The sequence below is a fragment of the Camellia sinensis genome, chromosome 3 (assembly GCF_055761805.1).
Source record: "Camellia sinensis isolate YWXY chromosome 3, ASM5576180v1, whole genome shotgun sequence".
Lineage (NCBI taxonomy): Eukaryota > Viridiplantae > Streptophyta > Magnoliopsida > Ericales > Theaceae > Camellia > Camellia sinensis.
In genome coordinates, this window is record NC_138963.1 from 19,363,417 (window position 1) to 19,385,310 (window position 21,894).

Below are 21,894 nucleotides of genomic sequence, written 5' to 3' on the forward strand. Positions count from 1 at the left end.
TTTCAGTCGTTCAGTCAGTGCAGTCATATGTGGTACATCCATTAGCATAACAGTACAATAAACAGTAGGTCTAAAAAGACCGAGCAGTAAATGATGGCCATCAGTCAGTAACAGTAGTGGTTCCAACGAGGGAACCGACAGAGATCTCTGTAGCAGTATCAGTAAACAGTAGGTGCTAAGGATGCCACAATACAGTTCAGAATATAGGACATACATTCATTCAGTTAACAGTAATCAGTTCAGAAAGCAGTACAGTTCAATTGTTCAGAAGATAATCATTTTGAATATATCTTTACACAGATATTACTCACAGAGTTCTGGGCTACAGTAAAGCTAGAGCGCGTCCCCAGTCGCCAACCCTACACAGTTACAAATTAACACACACTAAGCTACACAGTTGGGAAAGATAACAGCTTAATCCCTAATGCCTCGGTGTGTTTCTACATCTATATCCTCCTTAAGATGTTTTAAACTAGGCCTAAGGATGCCTAGAATGAGATGAGGATGTAAAGATGCACTTTTAAAAGCATTTTCAGACTTTTCGAAAAACAGGGGTCACGCTCGAGCGTAGGTTACTCCGCTCGAGCGGACATGCAGACAAAGGTTTCCGCTCGAGCGTAGACTTACCCGCTTGAGCGTTCTGCAAAACAGAACAAAAGTGCTGGATAGATGAAAATCACGCTCGATTGGGCGCTCGACACCCGCTCGAGCATGAGACACAATGTCCCGCTCGAGCGTTAATTAATCCGCTCGAGCGGACTTCAAAACAGAACAAAAATGCTGGGAGCACGATTTCCACGCTCGAGTGCCAGTCACCCCGCTCGAGCGTGAGTCCAAATTCTGGAAATTCTAGATTCGAACCTCAAGCTAAAAACCAAGTTTTAAAACATAAATTTCGATCCTCTTGGGCCAATTTTCCAGAAAACACATCAAAACTCATACTATAACATGATTCTAAAGCTCAATTGTAAAATCAAAGCCCAAGGGTGTTTCAACTAAATCCAATTCAAACCAATTTCATGAATACGAAAAGCATGCAAACATGCATGGATTAAAATCGTTTCAAAGCTTCAATTTGATGCTCTAAGGAGCTAATTGTTCCAAAACAAGATGAAAACATGGACTTAACATAGCCATGAGCATACATGAGACAATTCTCCATGGAATCAACTCAAATTCAACAAGTCAAACATGCATGCATGGAATGAGTTCCAATTCAACATTAATGAACCAATTCATGCCTTAAATCACTAAAGGCTCAGGAATTATGCAAGAATAAGTTCAAATACACAATAAAGAAGGTCAATGATTTACCTTAGGTCTTGGATTATGGGTCAATGTTGCTAATAACCTTCAATTCTACCTAGATTCAAGCCAATTCACAATGAAACAAGTTGAAATCAACTCTTCTAGCTTCTCTCTCTCTCTAAGGCCGGTTTGTGTGCAAGAAGTGGAAGAAGAAATGTTTTTTTTGAGTGTATGAGGAGATCAAAAGGGTTCAAGTAGTGGACCACTCTAGTGGCAAAATGGTAAATAAGACCAACTATGCAATTTAACTCATTTTAATCTAATTTAATCATACCTAATCAGTTTTCAGATAAATATGCTATAAAATCACATAAATTACGATGATCATAAAACACTAATCGATTTCCGGTTCGGTCGCCGATAAGGCCTTCAATTAGCAGTTCAAACATAAAACACAAACAGATAATCAAACAATCAAACAGATAGACATACAATTGAATAGATATACTCAGTCAATTCAGTTTCAATTTCAGTCAGTCAGTTCAGTAGTTTATTCAATTCACTTATCAGTTATAATCAGTTCAGTTTAACGGTAATCAGTAGTTTATCGGTAAACAGTAACGAGGGTTGTTACAGAAAAATACTGATATTATAAACATAAGATAACAATATAATTGTAAACATAAATTACAACCATTAAAATAATTTCAATAATTTTAATAAATTAGGTGACACTCGATATCTCACCATAGAGATTTAACTTACCAACCACTAAGCATGGCAACGGTTAATTTGAAACTCTCTCTTAGTCAAATATTCAAGTGTTACCAACCGTAACCACCAGGGGTGCCCACATCCGAAGTTATATACACAAGTAGTGGCATCCGTGGTCTGCCCTAAGGAAAGGGTCTGCTAGATGTACGTAACCTCCCTGTGTGCCATCTGCACATCCACCCTTATTCCAAAACCGAATACCGAAAAGGGTACAAATAAGTCCCGTGACATCTTAGGGTTTTGCGACACAATTTACGTGAGAATTCTCAAAACCAGGGCTCACCCTGAACAACCAGTATTAACCGTCAATCCTTAATTTCATACACTCTTTAAAATAAGGACTCACCCTGAGCAACCGGTATTAACTATCAACCGTTAATTCCGTACACTTCGTTGATCATTTTAATTAATTTTTATACTAATCACTATTAATTACAAATTAGATCACAATTGATATTATACCATTTCGATATAATTTTTAACAGAAAATATCAACACATACATTCTACAACAATCCATCAATGTGTATAAATCATTGTGATCAGTTTAATCAAGCCATGGTGTGAAATAATAATTTTAAATACTAAAATAAATCACAACACACGTGCATGGACTACTAATTTACAAGATTCAATTAAATAGACTAGCACAATATTGATTTTTGGTCCTAATGAATGGTTGAAGTAGTAATCTTGATTCTTTATCATTTTGCCCAGAATTTTCAAAACATAATTTTCATAGTCAAAATTATAAATAAATTATTTATATAACTCTAAAATTCATGTAACTATATGGGATATTCAACAAACATGTTATGCTCATTTTTCAGAAATAATTTCCCAAAAATAAGTTATAAATAATTCGGTAAAATTTCAAGAAATTTCATGACACAGATTTGTTACATTTTCTTAAAATAATTCCACACTTAAATTTATAAACCAATTCCATAATTTAAAATTTTATTATGAAACTAGACTTCCCAAATTTCATTTTTTTTAAAAAAATACCAGATTTGGTTTAATATAGGATTTTTAATGATTTTTCCAATATGTCGTAAAATCTGTCTACAGTTTCAGATTTAATTAAAATTTCGTATAAGTTTTTACAAAACTAAAATAATTGTTACAAAAATTCCTGGATGAACTAGACATTATTCTTAACAACTTTGTAGAAGAAATCATCTCAAAATTTTGAGCATTAAATTATCTAAAAATTTGTACAAGTTTCTGGCAGATTTAAGAGTAATATAATCAAAACAAATAAAATCTTTAATCATCTCTTTAATGGCACAAACTACACATGTAAGTCTAATTCCAAGATTATATCATGATTTTAAGGCTATTAATAAAAAATAACCTTCAAATATTTAATATACAAATCACAAATTTACATACAATTATAAACAATATTTTGTCTAAATTTTCAGTTATTTATAACATATGAACACAAATATGAAAATTTTAACAATTAAAAAGAATGAGAGGGTTGAGAGAATTTTCTTACTATGTTAGGTTGCTAATGATTTATCGTCCGAATTTGATTTATGATTCTGATCGTAAGATATGACCGTCTTGGCTCCATGATCATCTTGTTGAAATTTCACATTAATCGGATGCGATCTCACCGTTGATCTTTCATTGGATTCTTTTAGAACTTTTAGTTGTAGATCATCATCTTAAACTCAGAATCTGCAAGATCTAACCCCAAAAATGGATTCTACACGTCGAAAAACCTAAGGGTGGTCATCTCCAAAGTCATAGGACCATTTGATTAACCCAAATGTACTAGGATGTACCGTAGCACCATGAGCCAAGAAACGCTGGATAAAATTCAGTACATCTTCTCCAACAGCCGCAACATGCACGATAGAAAGACCAAAAAATTTAGTTTAAATGCCACCAGTTTAAATACTTATATCTTCTTCATCGTAACTCCGCTTTAACTTATTTTTCTGTCAATGGATTTACCTCACGACCTAGTTTTTGGTTTACTACTCACACGCCTCGTTCCGTCTCTTTTTGCATGTCATCGGATCTCTAAAATTTGACGAAAAATTAGATTTTTTCCTACCGTTTCAGACATTTCTTCGAACCATCTTTCAGACTCCATAACTTTCTTAATTCTTAACGATTTTACTTCATTCTTTCTCCAATCTCTTCAACTTACTTCGTACTTCATCTTACATGACCTATTTTTCTCACTTCTTCCCGGGATGGATGGTTTTGACATGCCGAAAGTAAGCCGAAAATCAACTTTTAAAATTCAAAATAAACTTCTCTAACTTTGTTTCTTTCTCCTCCATCTTCCTTCTTCTTCTCTTTCTTCACCTACAACACTTTTTGAATGGTGGTTTTAGATGATAATGGAATTAGGTGATGGTGATGGTGATGGTGATGGTGGCAGTCTGACGGTGTGCCGGTGGTGGAGAAGTGCGCGATTTGGTGATAGTATGGGTTAAAGTCGTGGCTATGGAGGTCGGGAGGAAGAGGAAGAATAGAGATAAAGAAGAAGAAAGAGAGTTTTGAGAATGAGAGGTGGAAAGAAGGAGAGGGAACCGAGAAGGAAAGAGAGAGAGAGAGAGAGAGAGAGAGAGAGATGGAACTAGAAGTGAAGAGATGTGAGGAAAAGCTAGGCTCAATTTATGGGCAAAATGAGGAAGAGTAAAAGAAGATAAAAGAAAATGAAAAGAAGTTTAAAAAAAAGAAAAAGAAATTGAATACCTGGTGGTATGGCATCAGCATGTCCACCACGTTTTGTTTTGATAATGATAACCGAGAGGGGTGCATGTGAAAGGTAAGAAAACATGAGGAGCAAACCCATGGTTTTTTTTTTTTTTTGGTTTTAGTACAGAAAATATTACATTCCAGTGTAATTTGATTACAAAAAATATATATATAGAGAAAAATATAATAAAATATCATAAGGTTTAGAAATTAATATTGAGTAATAATATAAAGTCAAAATATTTTATTTTCTTTTATTTTGAATAAATTTTCAGTATAAAAATATACAGACTACTATATTCAAAATATTACGAATAATTATTTAAGAAAATTAAAAATACATATATATTATCTATACTATATATTAAGCAAAAGGGGATTTTTAACCCCAAGCCTTGTGGAAGCTCCAATCTCCCAATCTAATTTTTCTGATTTTTTGATTTAAAAAAAAAAACCTTAGCATTTATTAACTTCTCCTAGCTCCCAAGTCCTACCCTCATAATAACACTTTAATGTATTAAAAACAAACATAAAAAAAATTCTTTAAAATCCAACACATATGAATTTCTTGAAAAGTCCCAATACATATGACTATTATCCCTCATAATAACACTTTAATGCATTAAGAACAAGCATAAAAAAAATTCTTGAAAAATTTAACACATATGATTATTATCAAATATTAAACTTTAATATAATATAATAAAAAAAAAGACATTTAGTTCCTTGAAAAGTCTAACACATATGATTATTATCAAAATATTAAACTTTAATATAATATAAAAAAGGAAAAAAAAGAAGGCATTTAAAAAAAAAATATTTAAAAATCGCAATTCACATATATATATAATTGTAAACACAATCCGTGCATAGCACGAGTGATATGTTAGTACTATATATTAAGCAAAAGGGGGTTTTTAAATCCCAAGGCCTGTGAGAATTTCAATATCCCAATCTGAATTTTTTAAATTTTTTATTAGAAAAAAAAAACTCAGCATTTATTAATTTGGTCAAAATTCCCTAATCAGCATTTATTAACTTTTTTCAATCCATATGTCTTTTCACATACCTGCATTTATTGATTTGATCAAAAACTCCTGATCAACATTTAAAAGCACCTCATACAAATAATTATAGATACAATCCATGTATAATTACTGTAGTACTCTTTTCAACTTCTCCTATACACTATGGTTAGGGATAAGATTGTTAAATTATTTTTATAAAAAGTCTTAAAAAACATAATTTATATATTAAAAAAAATCTAAAACAAATACAAATATCTAAAATTATCCCGTGCATAGCACGGGTGATAGGCTAGTCTGTACTATATATTAAGCAAAAGGGGATTTTTAGCCCAAGTTTTGTGGGAGCTCCAATCTCCCAATCTAAATTTCTTAATTTTTTGATTTAAAAAAAAAATCTTAACATTTATTAACTTCTCCCAACTCCCAAGTCTTACCCTCATAATAACACTTTAATGCATTAAGAACAAGTATAAAAAAAATTCTTTGAAATCCAACACATATGAATTCCTTAAAAAATCCCAACACATATGATTATTATCCTTCATAATAACACTTTAATTCATTAAGAAAAAGCATAAAAAAAAAAATTCTTGAAAAGTCCAACACATATGATTATTATCAAAATATTAAACTTTAATATAATATAATAAAAAAAAAGACATTTAATTCCTTGAAGAGTCCAACACATATGATTATTATCAAAATATTAAACTTTAATATAATATAAAAATATTATCAAAATATTAAACTTTAATATAATATAAAAAAGGAAAAAAAGAAGACATTTAAAAAAAAAAATTTAAAAATCACAATTCACATATATAGATAATTGTAAGGACAATCCGTGCATAGCACGGATGATATGCTAGTTTTTATTATATAAAAATATGGGGTTTCACAAATAGACATCCAGCAACATCCATAATATTATATGAAAAAAATTTCTGTACATATCTTTTAAGAACAAAAAAATCTCAATGTACGCATTTTCAGTTAAAAAAAAGTAAATCCTAAGTAGTATTTGGTAGAGTTTTAGAATTATGATTTGATAATAGAGTTGTATTTTGAGTTTATAAGTTTTAAAATCATGATTTGAGTAAGAAAAATTTGTGTTGGTTATGAGTTTTGAAGAAAATTTTGAAAATAAGTTTTGAATTGAGTTTGAAAATTTTGATGTGACATATCATATTTGATTAAAAAACTTACAACTCATAATCAAACACACAATTCAAAACTCTATTCAAAACTCATAAAAAATTATAAAAAAAATTTGAAAAATATATATTTTTTCTAAATATAAAAATAGCAGGTGCAAAAAAAAAAAAAAAAAAAAAAAAAAAAAAAAAAAAAACTGTTCCAGTCAACCGGGGGACGTCTAAAGGGATGACCAGATAAACGAGTTTTCAAACGCAGGTATGGAAATGATTTTTGAAAACTAAAACCAAACGTAACGTTCAAATCAGTCGGTGGAAAATTGATTACAAAGGCTCACCAAACACAACCTCACATTGCTTGCTACACACTTTGTCCATAATTTTTTTCTTGATTTTGATATGAAAAAGTTGCAAACTGATGAAAATTTAAATTTAAGTAAAAATATGCCTGGTGACAAAAAAATCAATAATAAAAAAATTAATTTTTTCGTGTAACATTTATTTGTTTTTTTATTTTCAGTTAAACAACCACTGCTGAGTTTCTTAGGCCAAGTTTGACATCTTCCAAAAAATTTAAAAAGTCAAAAAGTCACTATCCTATTTAAGTCACATCATCTTATTTAAGTCACATCACCTCTCTAACACATCACTTCAAACCCAACCCATATTTCATAAAAAGTCAAAAAATACACTTATTTAGCCTTCCCAAACTTGGCCTTAATTAAATTTAGAAACCAACTGTCGAAATATTATTTTTATTTCAATAGTTAAATTACGAAAATATTACCTCCACTCGATAGTTAAATACCGAATAACACAGTATTTTAAGATAGAAAATCAAATAAGGAGAAAAGACTACAGTCCTGACACCCAAATCAAATCCATTATAAGATTCAAGCATACGCGGCACACGCACCCCTCACTCTTCTTCTCTCGAAACCCTAGTTGCCCTTTCACTCTAAACCCCTCTCTCTCTCTCTCTCTCTCTCAAGCGAAGCAGCTGCATTTCCAATGGCAAAAGGGTCGGACAAAGGGTCAGGACAGGTAATCTCCCATGTCTATTCTGGAAAAGCATCTGAAGTTTCGAGGACTAGTTGCAAGGCTACCACAGCCTTCAAAGGCCATCTGAGCAATCGCAGGCCTATGAGAGAACTACTAGGGTCAAGCACGAGGATAAGCAGAGCGGCAATTATGAACGCTATACCAGAAAGGAGAAAGCCTCAAGCGGTGAGCGACATGTGCAGAAAGGAAGTGGACGAGTTGGTGTGAAGGATGAGTTCACAAAGCAATCAACCATCAAAATTGGTAACAAAAGTGGCTACACTGAATACCACACTGAAGAGAGGGTTCGAAATGTCAACTTTGGCACTGGCAGTGGTGGCAGCGACGGAAATGGTCCAAACAATTGCTTGACATACCATGAAAATAGCAGTTATGGTAACAATAATAGCAGTGGCGGTTACGGCAACAATGGTGGTTACTTGTTGAGTTTCTTTGAATTCATTATTTTCATTATATCAGATCTGGAACTTACATTGATTTATATACTGTAAACCTAAACTGACTAACTAACTCATAACAGATTATATACTGTAAACCTAAACTGACTAACTAACTCATAACAGATTTGCTAACCATTACAACTAATGCTCCTAGAATTACAGAGCTGTGATGATGCAGCTTTAACAAACATTGACAGCTGTCCATGAGCTCTATGAGATGGTGAATGCTGGTGGTGAATGCTGAGCAGAGGAGGATGATGAGCAGAGGAGGATGATACTTCTTCATTACTATGGCTACAACTATGATGATGATAACTCTGGCCCTGGCTATGATGACTACAGTGATGACGATTACTAGGATCAGTCCCTCCATCATGAGATGATGCAGTCGTCATTCTGATCAGTAATATGGAGTTTCCTAAGTTCTTTATGCTTTCTTATGCTTGCTTTTAGTATGGTAGTTCCTAGTACATATTTTGCTTTTTTCTTTGTAGTTGTAAGTTGACTGACTGCCCTGCTTGATCTGATTAGCGGAAATGTGCAGTTCTATGCACTTGGTAAGAATTTGGTGGCTGTTTATAATATTAACCTCTTGGACGTTGTTAAAAAAAAAAAAAAAAAAAACGGGGGTGAGTGGCAACCTGGTAACGGCTTGGGGTTTAAGCCCCTAGGTCCTGGGTTCAACTCTCCTCTGGGCCAATGTTTTGGGCGTAGCACAGTTGGTTAGGAGGTTGACCTCAAGAAGGATGCCTTATCAGCTACTTGGCGTGGGTTTAATTCTCCCCCGCTGTGCGAGTCCTGACTTAAGTGGAGCTTGCCTGGTTAGGAGGTTGACCTCAAGGATGCCTTATCAGCTACTTGGTGTGGGTTTAATTCTCCCCCGCTGTGCGAGTCCTGACTTAAGTGGAGCTTGCCTTAGGAGGTCGGGACAAGCTTCCAGGTTATAGTCTCTTACTCGGAACGGACAACAGGACACCCTGGTGATCTCCTCAAGGGGCGCTGCCTTGGACCTGCGGGAGAGTGGAGGATTTTCCTGTAACAAAAAAAAAAAAAAAAATACACGGCACATGCGGATCTTCACTACATCTCTATGACCCGTTTGTTTTCAGATGTAGATTGGAGGGGATTAATAGTGAGGAGATTATTATTGATGAAATTAAGTAAAATTATATTTATTTTGATGATAGTTGTTAGTGTAAGGATTGTTAAATTATTTTTATATAAAATAAATATAAAATAATAAAAAAAATACAAAAACATTAAACATTAATGTTTTAAAAAAAATTAAAAAAATAAAAAAATTTCTGAAAAAAATAAAATAATGATTTTTGCTTAACAAAAAATACAAAAAATTAAACATTAATGTTCAAAAAAAATGTTCGACATGTAAAAAATAAATAAAAATAAATAAATTTTAATTCGTCGGACTATTTTTCTAATACCAAGTCCTGAAGGCCCATCCAAATTTCATCTGCAAGGCCTATCCTAAGCCCTTCGGCTTAGCAGTCCCTTCCTCAACTCTGTAAACAAACAGAACATTAAAAGGGACCTACAGCTATCCTAATCCCAATCCCCCCTCATATTCCAAAACAAATGGGCCTTAAGTGCCATGTCTCGATTTCATTCTCAAACCACTCCAATTATTCAATAGGCCTTGAGTGTAAGGAACACAAATGTTAGTTTTTTTTTTTAATTTTTATTTTTGGAGGTTCAATGGAGGTTTTTAACGGAGGAAACATTAGTGCCTTTGGTCTTCACTTGGAACTACAAATGTGAAGTAGGGTCAATAAAAGTGTGTGGAAAGGAGGGTAAAATGGTCTGTGTACAATGGTTATGTGCGAAGGATGTAATTATAAATTAAGTGTATGCATTAAAAAAATTAGTTAATAATTAAATTAATAGATGTGTATATTAAAAAAAATGCACAGAACTAATTAAATGTGTGAAAATAAAATTTCTTAAAATATTGAGGATGGATGTGAATACTTCGGCAGTGGCGATGCAAACCACATGGGCTGAGCTTTCTGGACAAAGCCCGTGATATCTTTTTTCCCAATGCAGAACTTACCCAAGCCTTGGAAGATCATTTCAATGAAGGCCTTGGTCCAATTTAGTCCAAACAAGAGCCATCATAGTCTATTATTCAGCTACCATATCATCTCTTGAGAGAGTTGACATAGCCAAGCCAACACAATGGTGACCCATCAGTTAGATGAGCCTTAATGCTGTTTGGATCGTAAATTTAGGAAAAAATTTGAAAAAACAAAATAAAAAATCTGAATGAAATATAAGGTTTTTTTTTTTTTTTTTTTTCATTTTTCATTTTTTCTATTTTCAAATCCCTACTCAATTCCATTATTTGAATACAACATAAGAGAAATGAATTTAAGGGCACAAAGAGTTGTGTATCATTGAGCTAAACCCAAGGCAAAAAAGGTCATGCTTGCTTGGTGAACTTGTTGAGATGTGATCAGTATTCGTAAGATTGTTGGTTTTAGAATTATTAGTTCTTTTGATTGTGTATTTTATTTTTATGTTTGGATTGATTTGATATTACGAAGATGATCAACAAAATCCTATCAAATTGAATATTTTTGTAATTTAGTTATTTAGTCTAGATCTCTTCTTCATCTTCTCATAAACATCTATACTATATATTAAGCAAAAGGGAGTTTTTAACCCCAAGCATTGTGGGAGCTCTAATCTCCCAATCTAAATTTCTTGATTTTTTAATTTAAAAAAAAAAATCTTAGCATTTATTAACTTCTCACAACTCTCAAGTCTTACCATCATAATAACGTTTTAATGCATTAAAAACAAGCATAAAAAAATTCTTTGAAATCCAACACATATAAATTCCTTGAAAAGTCCCAATACATATGATTATTATCCCTCATAATAACATTTTAATACATTAAGAACAAGTATAAAAAAAATTTCTTGAAAAGTTTAACACATATGATTATTATCAAAATATTAAACTTTAATATAATATAATAATAATAAAAAAGACATTTAATTCCTTGAAAATTCCAACACATGATTATTATCAAAATATTAAATTTTAATATAATATAAAAAAGGAAAAAAAAAGACATTTAAAAAAAAAAAATTTAAAATCACAATTCACATATATAGATAATTGTAAACACAATCCGTGCATAGTACGAGTGATATGCTAGTTTTTTCTTTTAATGTAAAGGGTACAATTTCCAGATAGATTAGTAGTTCAGACCCTAATTTCCATAATCAAAAAAAAAAAAAAGTATTTTATTAAATTATTAATCCAATTTCAATATTGAATTTCTGTTTAAATCCCTACTAATTATCCTGGCTTTATTTGAGAGTATAAAGGTATTGTAATTGGTGAGGTTTATGATGCAAACCATCACTGTCCATTAATAGTTGGCCATGAATGAGCAAATGCAAACAATTGAAGACACAAAGTTTGACCCTTTGGTATGCCTAATTTTCTCAGCTTGGTTCTGTTTTCACATGTGAGACGTGTGCTATATGTTGTCCCTTTTAAGACTGGTGTGACTAAACCAAAATGATTTGAAACAAACAAATCTCATTTCGATACTTCCAATACTAAAGCAACCCTCCGACGAAATTCCAAAATCCATTAATTCATATTTTTTAGTGGATAAGTTGGGATTAGGTGTGACTATCTCTCTAGTTTTTTCAACAAAGTTGAAGTCAGTTTGATACTCTTGATACTGACAGAAAAAAACTAATTAAACCAAATTAAAATAAAGTGATTAATTAATGTGGAATGAAAGGAAGTAAGTAGCTTCACATTGTGATTGCAATGTTTGTAGGAGCACGTTTGGGCTGTTGCATGTGCCTCCTCCCCAACTATTATTCCCTCTTTCTCAAATTATTTATTCCGCACAAGAAATATAATTTAAATATAATAATTTGATTTTTTTTTTTGTGTGTCAAATAAACAATTTGAGACATAAATAGTAATAATTTCAATATGTACAAATGACTATGCAATGCATGTATATATTTATTTATTTTTAATAATTTGGTGTTTAACTTAATGGATTGACTAATTTCAAGGATCAACCTACTGCCCATTAATGGGGTCCAATTAAAGTTTGGATAAAATTCCATATGAACTAACTTTAAAAAAAAATTTACACTTAAAAGAGATTTCTAACTTGAAACTACAAATAGAGCATACCTCTAACTCAGAATTTGACCACCAGGCGAACTCTTTGGGCTATTACATTGCATGTATATATTATTTGAGCACACCATTCAATCAGTCTCCTTAAAACATTTCCAACGTTTACTCTTTGTTTTTAATATCAAATTTTGAGTAAAAGCTTAATCTGACATCAAGTAATCCAAAGGAAAATTTTTATTTTTCATCAAACCACCGGTTGACTAGGAGGACGATCAGGAAGATGTCCGATCAGTTGACCGGTTTAGTGTAAATTTACTGGAAGTCTAAAGTAAAGAAGAGGTTGTCTAGGAAGACAATCGATCAGACAACGGACCGGTCGTCCGGTGTATGGTCCCAACGGCTTTCTAAGTAATTTGATAAAAGGCTCTAGACATTCTCAATTTGATGAAAAGTTTAAGAAATTTTTAATTTGATATTCATTTGATGTTAACGTTGGAACACTAAAACTAGATTTTTTTTCATTAAATTTAAATTTGATAAAAAAATAGTAAACGTTGAAAACACTCTTACTATTCTCGATTAAAAAAAAAAAAAAAAAGTCTCCATACTACTCATAAATCCTTTTATTTTTAATTTTGTCCTAACATGAAAACATAATCTCTTTCTTTTTTTTTCAGTATTTTTTTAGTTTATTTTGAAATTAAATAATATAAAAATTAACATTAATATTTTATAAATAGACGAGTGAACCCGAACTCATCTAAAACTCTTTATTCAACTCAACTTAAAAATTAAATGAGCTGTAAATTTTAGTATAATCGAATTCTATAGGTTAAATAATTGGAAAATGTTTGGTGATTTGAATTTTTGTGACTCAAATGGTTTGAATGTGCCAAAACGACGTCGTTTTTATTTCGAACCATTCAAGCCATAATTTTTTAGGCTACCAATAAGCTTGTTTGGTTTCTTTTTTCTGAAAACAGTTTTCAGAAAATTTTACCTTTTGTTTTTCGTGTTTTTTTGTTTTTAATGATTTTTTTTAATATTGTAAGTAATTTTTTTAATTTTTAGTTATATCTAACATAAATATACCTAAAAAGTAAAAAATTTGTGAAAAAACCTTTCAAAAATTCACTAAATACCAAAATACAAAAAAAATACTAGAATTCAGTACATTTTTTATATTTTTATATATTTATTAATTTTTTAAAATATTTTTTCACAAATTTTTTTATTTTCTAGATATATCTAAGTAAAGTGCATCTAAAAACTAAAAAAATATTTAAAATTTTAAAAATATTCACTAAAAATAAAAAAATATGAAAAATAAAAAATTTAATTTTTAAAAAATTTAATACAGAAACTCAAACCAAATACGTTGGATCATTCTTGTTAATAATTTTTTCAAATTCTAAAAATATTGAATTAGACTGGGCAGGCCATCGATTCACGGCCGCGGGTGGCACTGCCTTCTGTAAACGTAAAGATTAAGCAAATAATTTTTATTTTTTTTAAAAAAAGAAGAGCAAAAACCAAAAACCCGAGAGCAAAGAAATGGAAGCTTTCATACGCCGGCAGAGGAAACGCAGTTAGTGGTATTCGTATGATTGCTAAGCGGTTAGACTCCTTCCCAAGCTTTGAACTTTGCGAACCACCCACACACACCCCCCCCCCCCCCCCCCCCCCCCCCCCGGGGCATTTCGTCGAACACCTCTTTCTGAAAACAAAATCCACATTCCTCTCCGATGTCTCGAGACGCGCCGTCGGAGTTCCAGACTAGGGTTAACTCACGGCGGTCCGGCAACGTCATCCACCCTGTGATGGCGGACGTAGAGTCGCCTCCTCCACCTCCGCCGCCGCGGATTCCGGCTCAGAGTCCGCTAGCGTATCGAGAAATCAAGCACTTGAAGAAATGGTTTCCATGGTTGATACCTTCGTTTGTTGTAGCGAATGTTGTGATGTTCGCAATCACCATGTTCGTCAACGATTGCCCCAAGAACTCTGTTTCCTGCGTTGCTAGGGTTTTGGGGAGGTTCTCTTTTCAGCCCTTTAAAGAAAACCCTCTTCTTGGCCCTTCGTCTTCTACGTAAGCCCTTCTCTTGTTGAAGTAATGTGTGCATTTTAATGGAGAATTGTGTGAGATATGGTCACAATTAGAGTTCTTATTCATTGTAATAAGACATGGTTACAAATAGAATTGAACTAGAGGACTTGGTGCTTGCTTGCACACAAAGGTCTGTTCTTGGGGTTTTGAAGTTGAAGAAGATAGAAATTGATTGGTCCATGTAATTATGTTTCTGTTGAGTCAGTTGATGGAATGTTATGCATAGCCCAATTTTATTTTATAAAATTAAGTAATTTGAAACCAGTCCTTTTATTTTGTTCTTCATAAATATAGCATGTTTGCATAAATTTGAATGTCTAACGCTCCATGGTGTGGTGGTGAAGGTGAGAGTGGCAGTGGTAGTGTGGTGATATCAGTAAAACATTTTCTGCTTTTTAAAGTAAAAAACATTTTTTTGTTTAAATGGGTTTGTTTTCTGTTGACCACGGAGAAATTTTTTTTTGTCCAAAAAAACTGAGTGTAAAATGAAAATATTTGCAGTGTCACATCACAGTGGACAGTGCTATTTTTTTTTTGTCACTGCACAAATTGACTTTAATTCAACAGTTATATCCCACGTATATCTTCCTTGAATCATTTGTGCTGCCTCGTTTGTCTAGTGCCATTGACCCGTAGCTTCAGTTAAGGTATGTGCTATCATGGCTTTTCGTAGACTCTTCTTCTCTACAATTGTCCTCAATGCAAATTCTAGTCCATATAACTCTTCCTCAATCTGTAAATCAGCCACACTTATTTCAGGAACATGTTTTTTTTTTGTTTCTTAACCATCTAGCGGTGGTTTGTATAGATTTTATTTTTTAATTTCCTGTTGGTTCTGATGAGTTGAGAACCGTAATTTGTACGTTTTACTAACTAATTTTGAATGTTTTTGTACTTTTTGATCTAACTGAGCTGTTTGGCATGCAGTTTATGTTAGAAGTAGGATTGCTTTGAACTTACCCAAAAAAAAAAAAAAAAAAAGAGAAAGAAAGTTGGGTTGTATTGAATCATTTGATGTTGGAGTTAATAAAATTAGGTCTGATCTGTGATTTTCCATCACATGTATTATCAATGATGAATAATGATTGTTGTTATATCTAAGCAGCCTTTTCATGTCTGTGTTGGTAGGCTAGAGAAGATGGGGGCATTAGATGTGAGTAAAGTGGTCCACAGACACCAGGGGTGGCGCCTTATCACTTGCATTTGGCTACATGCTGGAGTTTTGCATATACTGGCCAACATGCTGAGTCTCGTAGTTATTGGCATTCGACTTGAGCAAGAATTTGGCTTTGGTATGTATCAAAATCTTAGTTTCATGTTATTTTCAGTATCTCTTTTTACAAATAACCACACAGTATTCTGAAAATCTGCTTAAGAACATAATTGTATCATTATTCATAGTTTATTAGATAAAAATAGAAGAAATTCATCACGTTATAGTTCCAGAAGAGGGAAGGAAACTGTCACCTAATAATTTCCGAATAAGTTAACATATGGGATATATGTTAAAAAGATTCAGTGTTGAATACACAGTTCTTAGTAGGTCATAATTATACAGTCTAAGTTGTTATTTATTTTATTTCACTGTGCCCTATGCATGTCGTTTCACAAGGAGGTAGGTGTGGGAGGGGGAGAGAGGATGAAGTAGAGAGAGGTAACAAAATTATTTCTCAAAATTTCTTATTGTTTCATTGTATATCTCTTTAGATACACTCTGTTTTTCCATGTCCTTAATCTTGCTCTTTTATTGATCTCCTTGTATGGCCTTTTGAGAACAGGAAGTCTGAACAAATAATTAGCATATTAATTATTAAGTCATGTAAAATTATTAGTCCTTTTGTTCCTTTAGTATCCAAAAAAAAAAAAAAAAAAAAAGAAAGAGAGAAAAAAAGATGAAAGAAAGAAAGAAGTATGAAGCCACTTGTGTAGTAGGATGCTTCCTTGTCAATTGATACTAAATAGCATCAAGTCTTCTTCATGTCTCCTTACTTTGACTAACGATATGGCCTTGGATAGAGTCGAATGGAAAAAAAGGATTCATGTAGCTGATCTCATTTGATGGGACTTAAGATTTGGTTTTGTTTGATCCCAAAACTCCAGGCACATTGCCAAAGCATCACTGAAATTTCACAGTTGATGAATTACCATGCCACGAAAGAAACATGATTCATCACGTGGCACTTAGAAAGCACCTATGAAGTACGGGTACGGGTATGAGTACTGGTACAATAGAGGTACATCGATATAGTAAAATTCCAAAAAAGTAGGGTACGGGTACGGTTTGGGCTTGGTACGCTTGTAAAAAAATATTTATTTTTAATTTAGAATAATGCAAAAATTAATTAAATAGTTTAATTTGTTAAGATTCAACCTACAATTAATATTTAATGCCAATTTAATGCCAAAAGCAAATGTATAAATCAAAATTAAATGTCAATATATTAAATAAGTTACAAACCATAGTTTAATTTTAAAAACATGCTAAGTATAAAACTAAAAATAAAAAAGAAATTTGGTGACAGGAGTTTTATCTTTTGTAGTAGAAGAAAATATTGTTTCAACTGAGATACAATATGGTTTGGGTATATAGTAGGTACGTTTGGGCATGTCAAAAATTAAGAAGAAAAAATTTAGATACGTATTTTGTATACCCGGTATGTATGAAGAAGTACCATACAAGGTACCATACGCCGGTAAGTACCTGGTACAGGTACGACATGTTTTTCGAAGTACCCATGCTTCACAGGAAGGCACCTAGATGGAAGGTGAGAAAACTATGATAATGCTTTCTATTCCCCATCTCTTAGTGGTAACATGCCACTCTTATGTTCCCTATCAAATGAAATGTAAAGCCTTTAGTTAAATCCAATTTAATTTTTAAATTGAGGAGATAGGTTTTTTTTGGAATGTAGAATGATTTTTACCTTTTCCCGAAGATTCCTTTTTTCCGCCTATTTTCAGATATTAATGGATATCTTAGATAAGGCAGTGTTTTGAACATTATTCCTCAAGTCCATATATGCAACATTTAAGAAAACAAACAAATATGTCTAGATCATCTCCAATGGTTCATCAAATTCATCACCAAATTTGAATTTAGTAAAAAATGACAGCTTTTTTGTTTCCCAACAGTTTCATCAAAACGATATCAATTGAGAATGGCTCAAATTTTTCACCAAACTAAGGATGTTGTGTGCCTTTCAGCAAAACACTGTTCATTATCGTTGTATTTTCACTACAGGATGACCTACCGGATGTTCTTTTGGATGACCACCTCAAGCAAAATTTTGTGCAGATTTTACACTGGGAGGTTGACCCACCGGTTGACCCCCAGGATGACCCCTCAAGCTTGAGAATGTGAGGAAAAAATATCAACAGTATACCTCAGTAGCAAAGCTGAAGATGAGATCAAAAATCAACCAAACAAACACATATAAATCTCCATAATGATGTATAATAAAAAACCCAGATGCAAAAACTCCATTAAATCTGAAATCGATCAACCAATAACACTCTGTTTGATGCAAACACAGAGTCGTTGAAGCTTCGTTGCCGACCAGATGGTTGGGAGAGATTTTGACAGAAAATTCCAAAGAAAATTTGTTTAGAAGAAGAGAGAGAGAGAGAGAGAGAGAGAGAGAGATTTTGGGGAGATTTTGGGAAGAGAATAGTGGATGTGAGATGGTTTTTGTATTGAAAACTTCCAAACAAAACACAACAGAACAGCCCCAATTGTTTCAGAACAGGTTTTTCATTTTTTGCATTGACCGGTCGGCTGCCCGGTCGACCGGTGATTTGATGAAAACTCATATTCCTCCGTTGGAGCATGCGATATCATATAGAGGAAATTTTTTTTTTTTTACTCAAATTTGATGAAAAATCTGGTGAACTGTTGGAGATGCTCTTATTGGGTTTCAAAATGTGAAAAATGTGGATTAACATGTTGGGGCTTGAGATGTCTTCTGGTGTAGGGTTGATTTGATATTATTTTTAGTATCAGCATTAAAATCAATATATTCTTCTTCTTGTTCCAAGTACCAGTGACTCTAATAATGGTCAAAGTTGTGTAGTAATTTATGTTAAATTCACATTTTTTCTGACTTCTCTCTTTTTTGCACGGTATTTTGCAGTACGGATTGGGTTGCTTTATCTGGTCTCTGGTTTTGGTGGGAGTTTGATGTCAGCTCTTTTTATCCAGTCTAGTATCTCAGTTGGCGCTTCTGGTGCACTTTTTGGATTACTAGGAGGCATGCTTTCTGAACTGATCACTAATTGGACTATATATGTTAATAAGGTATTTATTAATCTACTCTTTTAGTATGAGCTTTCATAATAATAGTGACTCTATTGATAGGCCCTAACATCTCACCATTCCCTATTTGTATGTCTAGGTAGCAGCATTGTTGACCCTTGTGATCATCATTGTAATCAATCTAGCAGTGGGGATCCTTCCACATGTTGACAACTTTGCTCATATTGGAGGATTTCTTTCTGGTTTTCTTCTTGGATTTGTGTTTTTGATCCGCCCCCAGTTTGGATGGGTTAGCCAAAGATATGCCCCTCCTGGACAGTTATCTACTTCATCTAAACCTAAATTCAAGATATATCAGTGCATATTGTGGATTATTTCTTTAGCCCTTGTGATTGTTGGGTAAGCCTGAATCTTTATCTTCTTTTTCATTACGATCTATTTTTTCACTAGATCAGACACGTTAATTTGAATAATTTAGACTTGCTGACCACGGTGTCCACAAGTACTGTCCATGACAGTCACAGAGTCAAGTTTCATGTCGCTTACCTGATTGTTCACATTCATCACAATTGTCTGCTACTATGTGAGACACACTGCTCTTTTGAATCCTCTCTCTTGCATCCAAAAGTTATCTCAAAATTCAATTTGGCACTAATATTAAATATTAATTCGAATGATTTTTAACTTGTAATAGAAGATTATGACTGGTAAACATATGGAAAAGTTGTTCTCCGGTGTTGACCTAGTTGTCTAGGTTTTCTTTCCTTCACTAGATGTGTCTGCCTAATTGAGTTGGAACCTGTGCCAATATTTGGTGTATGCACTAATTGACTTGGAAGCCATGCTAATTTTAACAGGTTTACTGTCGGCCTAGTTATGCTTCTTCGTGGGGTTGATGCAAACGATCATTGTTCTTGGTGCCATTATATGAGTTGTGTTCCTACTAAAAGGTGGAGCTGCAATTCACAGCCGTTGTCCTGCATGGTAAGCACCAGTGACACGCTATTTTTTTTTTCCCCTCCTCCTTACCCAAGATTTTCTTTTATGTACATTTCAGTAGGATTAATTGTACTATAGAAGATAAACCACTTTTCGATCTTTGTGGGATTCTATATACTAAATCCAACCATCTAAGCCATTAAGTCGATGTCATTCTTGCAGTCTGACCAAACGGGTGACAAGCTAACCCTAACGTGCTCAAGCAACGGCAAAACCAGGACATATACATTGGCAAATGCAACGACGTCTCAGATCCAAGGGCTATGTACTCAGCTTTGTCGATGACTCTAATTCAACTGCATGGATTGAAACTGTTGTAGTAGGTCACTTTGATGTGTAAATTCACAGAGCCAAGTTTTCAACATGTTGTTGTTCTTTGTTTTAGTTGAGTTGTTAACATGGTTTTTCTCTTTAAATTGACGTTCTCTATTGAAATGATAGCTCTTTCATTTGCACCATTCATCACAGGTCAGAAGTGATTGAGATTAGATTCTAAGATTGTTTTCAGTGGAGTTTTTTAAAACAAATGTTTTAAAAAAAAAGGAAAAAACCCAACCTTGTTTGTGTTTCAATCAGATTGGGCAAAATTTTTAAATAACAAATTTCTATTTTGAAAGTATAGAAAACATAAAGCAAAATGGGAATTTGTTTAATTCTATATCCTTAAAATAAAATTTCAAGAAATATAAAAATGTCGTTTTCAACTTGGTTTTTTTTTTTTTTTTTTTGGGGGGGGGGGGGGGGGGTTTGGTGGTGTTGGGTAGTAAATAAAGACATTGAGGTGATACTCACAAAGACCATAAGGTTTCTCAAAAAAAGAAAAGGCCATAAGATTTTAAATTTAGCATTTTTAACTTTTTAATATTTCAACAATCAATTTACAAAAAATATATAATAAAGAGAGGATAATATATGAAAATTTTAAAACAAACTTGGGGGTCATTGGGACATGCTTTTTTAGTGATTTTTTTTATATAAAAATATGAGATGAGAAAAAAAAAAATTGGAATGACTTTTTAATTTTATTTTTTTTAAAATAGGCAAAAAATAAAGTGATTTGTAACTTTTTTTTGAATTTGTTGATTTTTTAAACATTTTTAATGATTTTTTTTTGAAATTTTAAACTAAAATATCAACTCTTCGAACGACATGTAAAAAAATAAAACGAAAAATAAAAATAACAATTTCTCTCTCAAGTATATATACATATATAGAGAGGGTTGTTTGAGGAAGTTGGATAAAAGTTAATTTTTTATTTTTTTTTAAATTTTTTTTTAAAAAAGCATGTAAAAAAAATAAAGAAGTAATGTTACCTAAAATAAGTAAGAAGTTCTCAAATTGACCCATTATAATATAAGTACTTTTCTCTTTGTACTCTGCAACTATCAAACTTGTAGCTTTGCTTTTGCACACAGAAGATTTTGGAGCCTTGCATTGCAGTGTCGCGAAATTGGGGTTTCTGTTTTGAATTTCTCGGTCCCACCAATACAACTTCTTCGGCAATGGCAGTGTTCGAAGCTATTCTGTTTAAAGTCTCGTCGAGTCGAGACTGTCATGGAAGTGCTCAATTCCTTAAACAAACGGAAGAGAGTTTGTTCATGGAGTAAGTACGTTTTGATTTCAATTCTTCATATACAATGTGCGCACAACACAGATACATGTGGAATATCATCACCCCATGTGAGGGGTGATCATCCTCCATGTGCTGCAAGAGTGCAAAGCCAACAAAGGTGTGTTGGCCATGTGAAAGAAGATGCAACATGTGGAGAAAGAGCTGGCCATGTGCATGGACAGCCAAGCTCTCCCTCTGTTAGTGTATAAATGGAGGTTGTGGTGAGAGTTTAATTGAGAGAGTGAGAAAATAGAGCAAGTCAGAGAGTGAGATATGTGAGGCGGAGAGACCGTCTCTCTCGGTGTGAGCGAGGGAGACGGGTGAGTGGGTGAGTGAGGAGAGTGTGAGCTCCTCCTCTAT

General features: G+C 32.9%; 1 protein-coding gene across 1 annotated transcript; it reads left to right on the forward strand.

The window, feature by feature from the left end:
- The first annotated feature begins 13,989 nt into the window (after window positions 1-13,989).
- On the forward strand, window positions 13,990-20,380 carry LOC114264647 (RHOMBOID-like protein 1). The gene is made up of 6 exons (XM_028205332.2): window positions 13,990-14,653; window positions 15,800-15,963; window positions 18,802-18,965; window positions 19,063-19,322; window positions 19,781-19,907; window positions 20,085-20,380. The coding sequence occupies exons 1-6, from the start codon at window positions 14,313-14,315 to the stop codon at window positions 20,205-20,207; spliced, it is 1,179 nt and encodes a 392-aa protein (XP_028061133.2). The 5' UTR covers window positions 13,990-14,312; the 3' UTR covers window positions 20,208-20,380.
- Window positions 20,381-21,894: the final 1,514 nt, after the last annotated feature.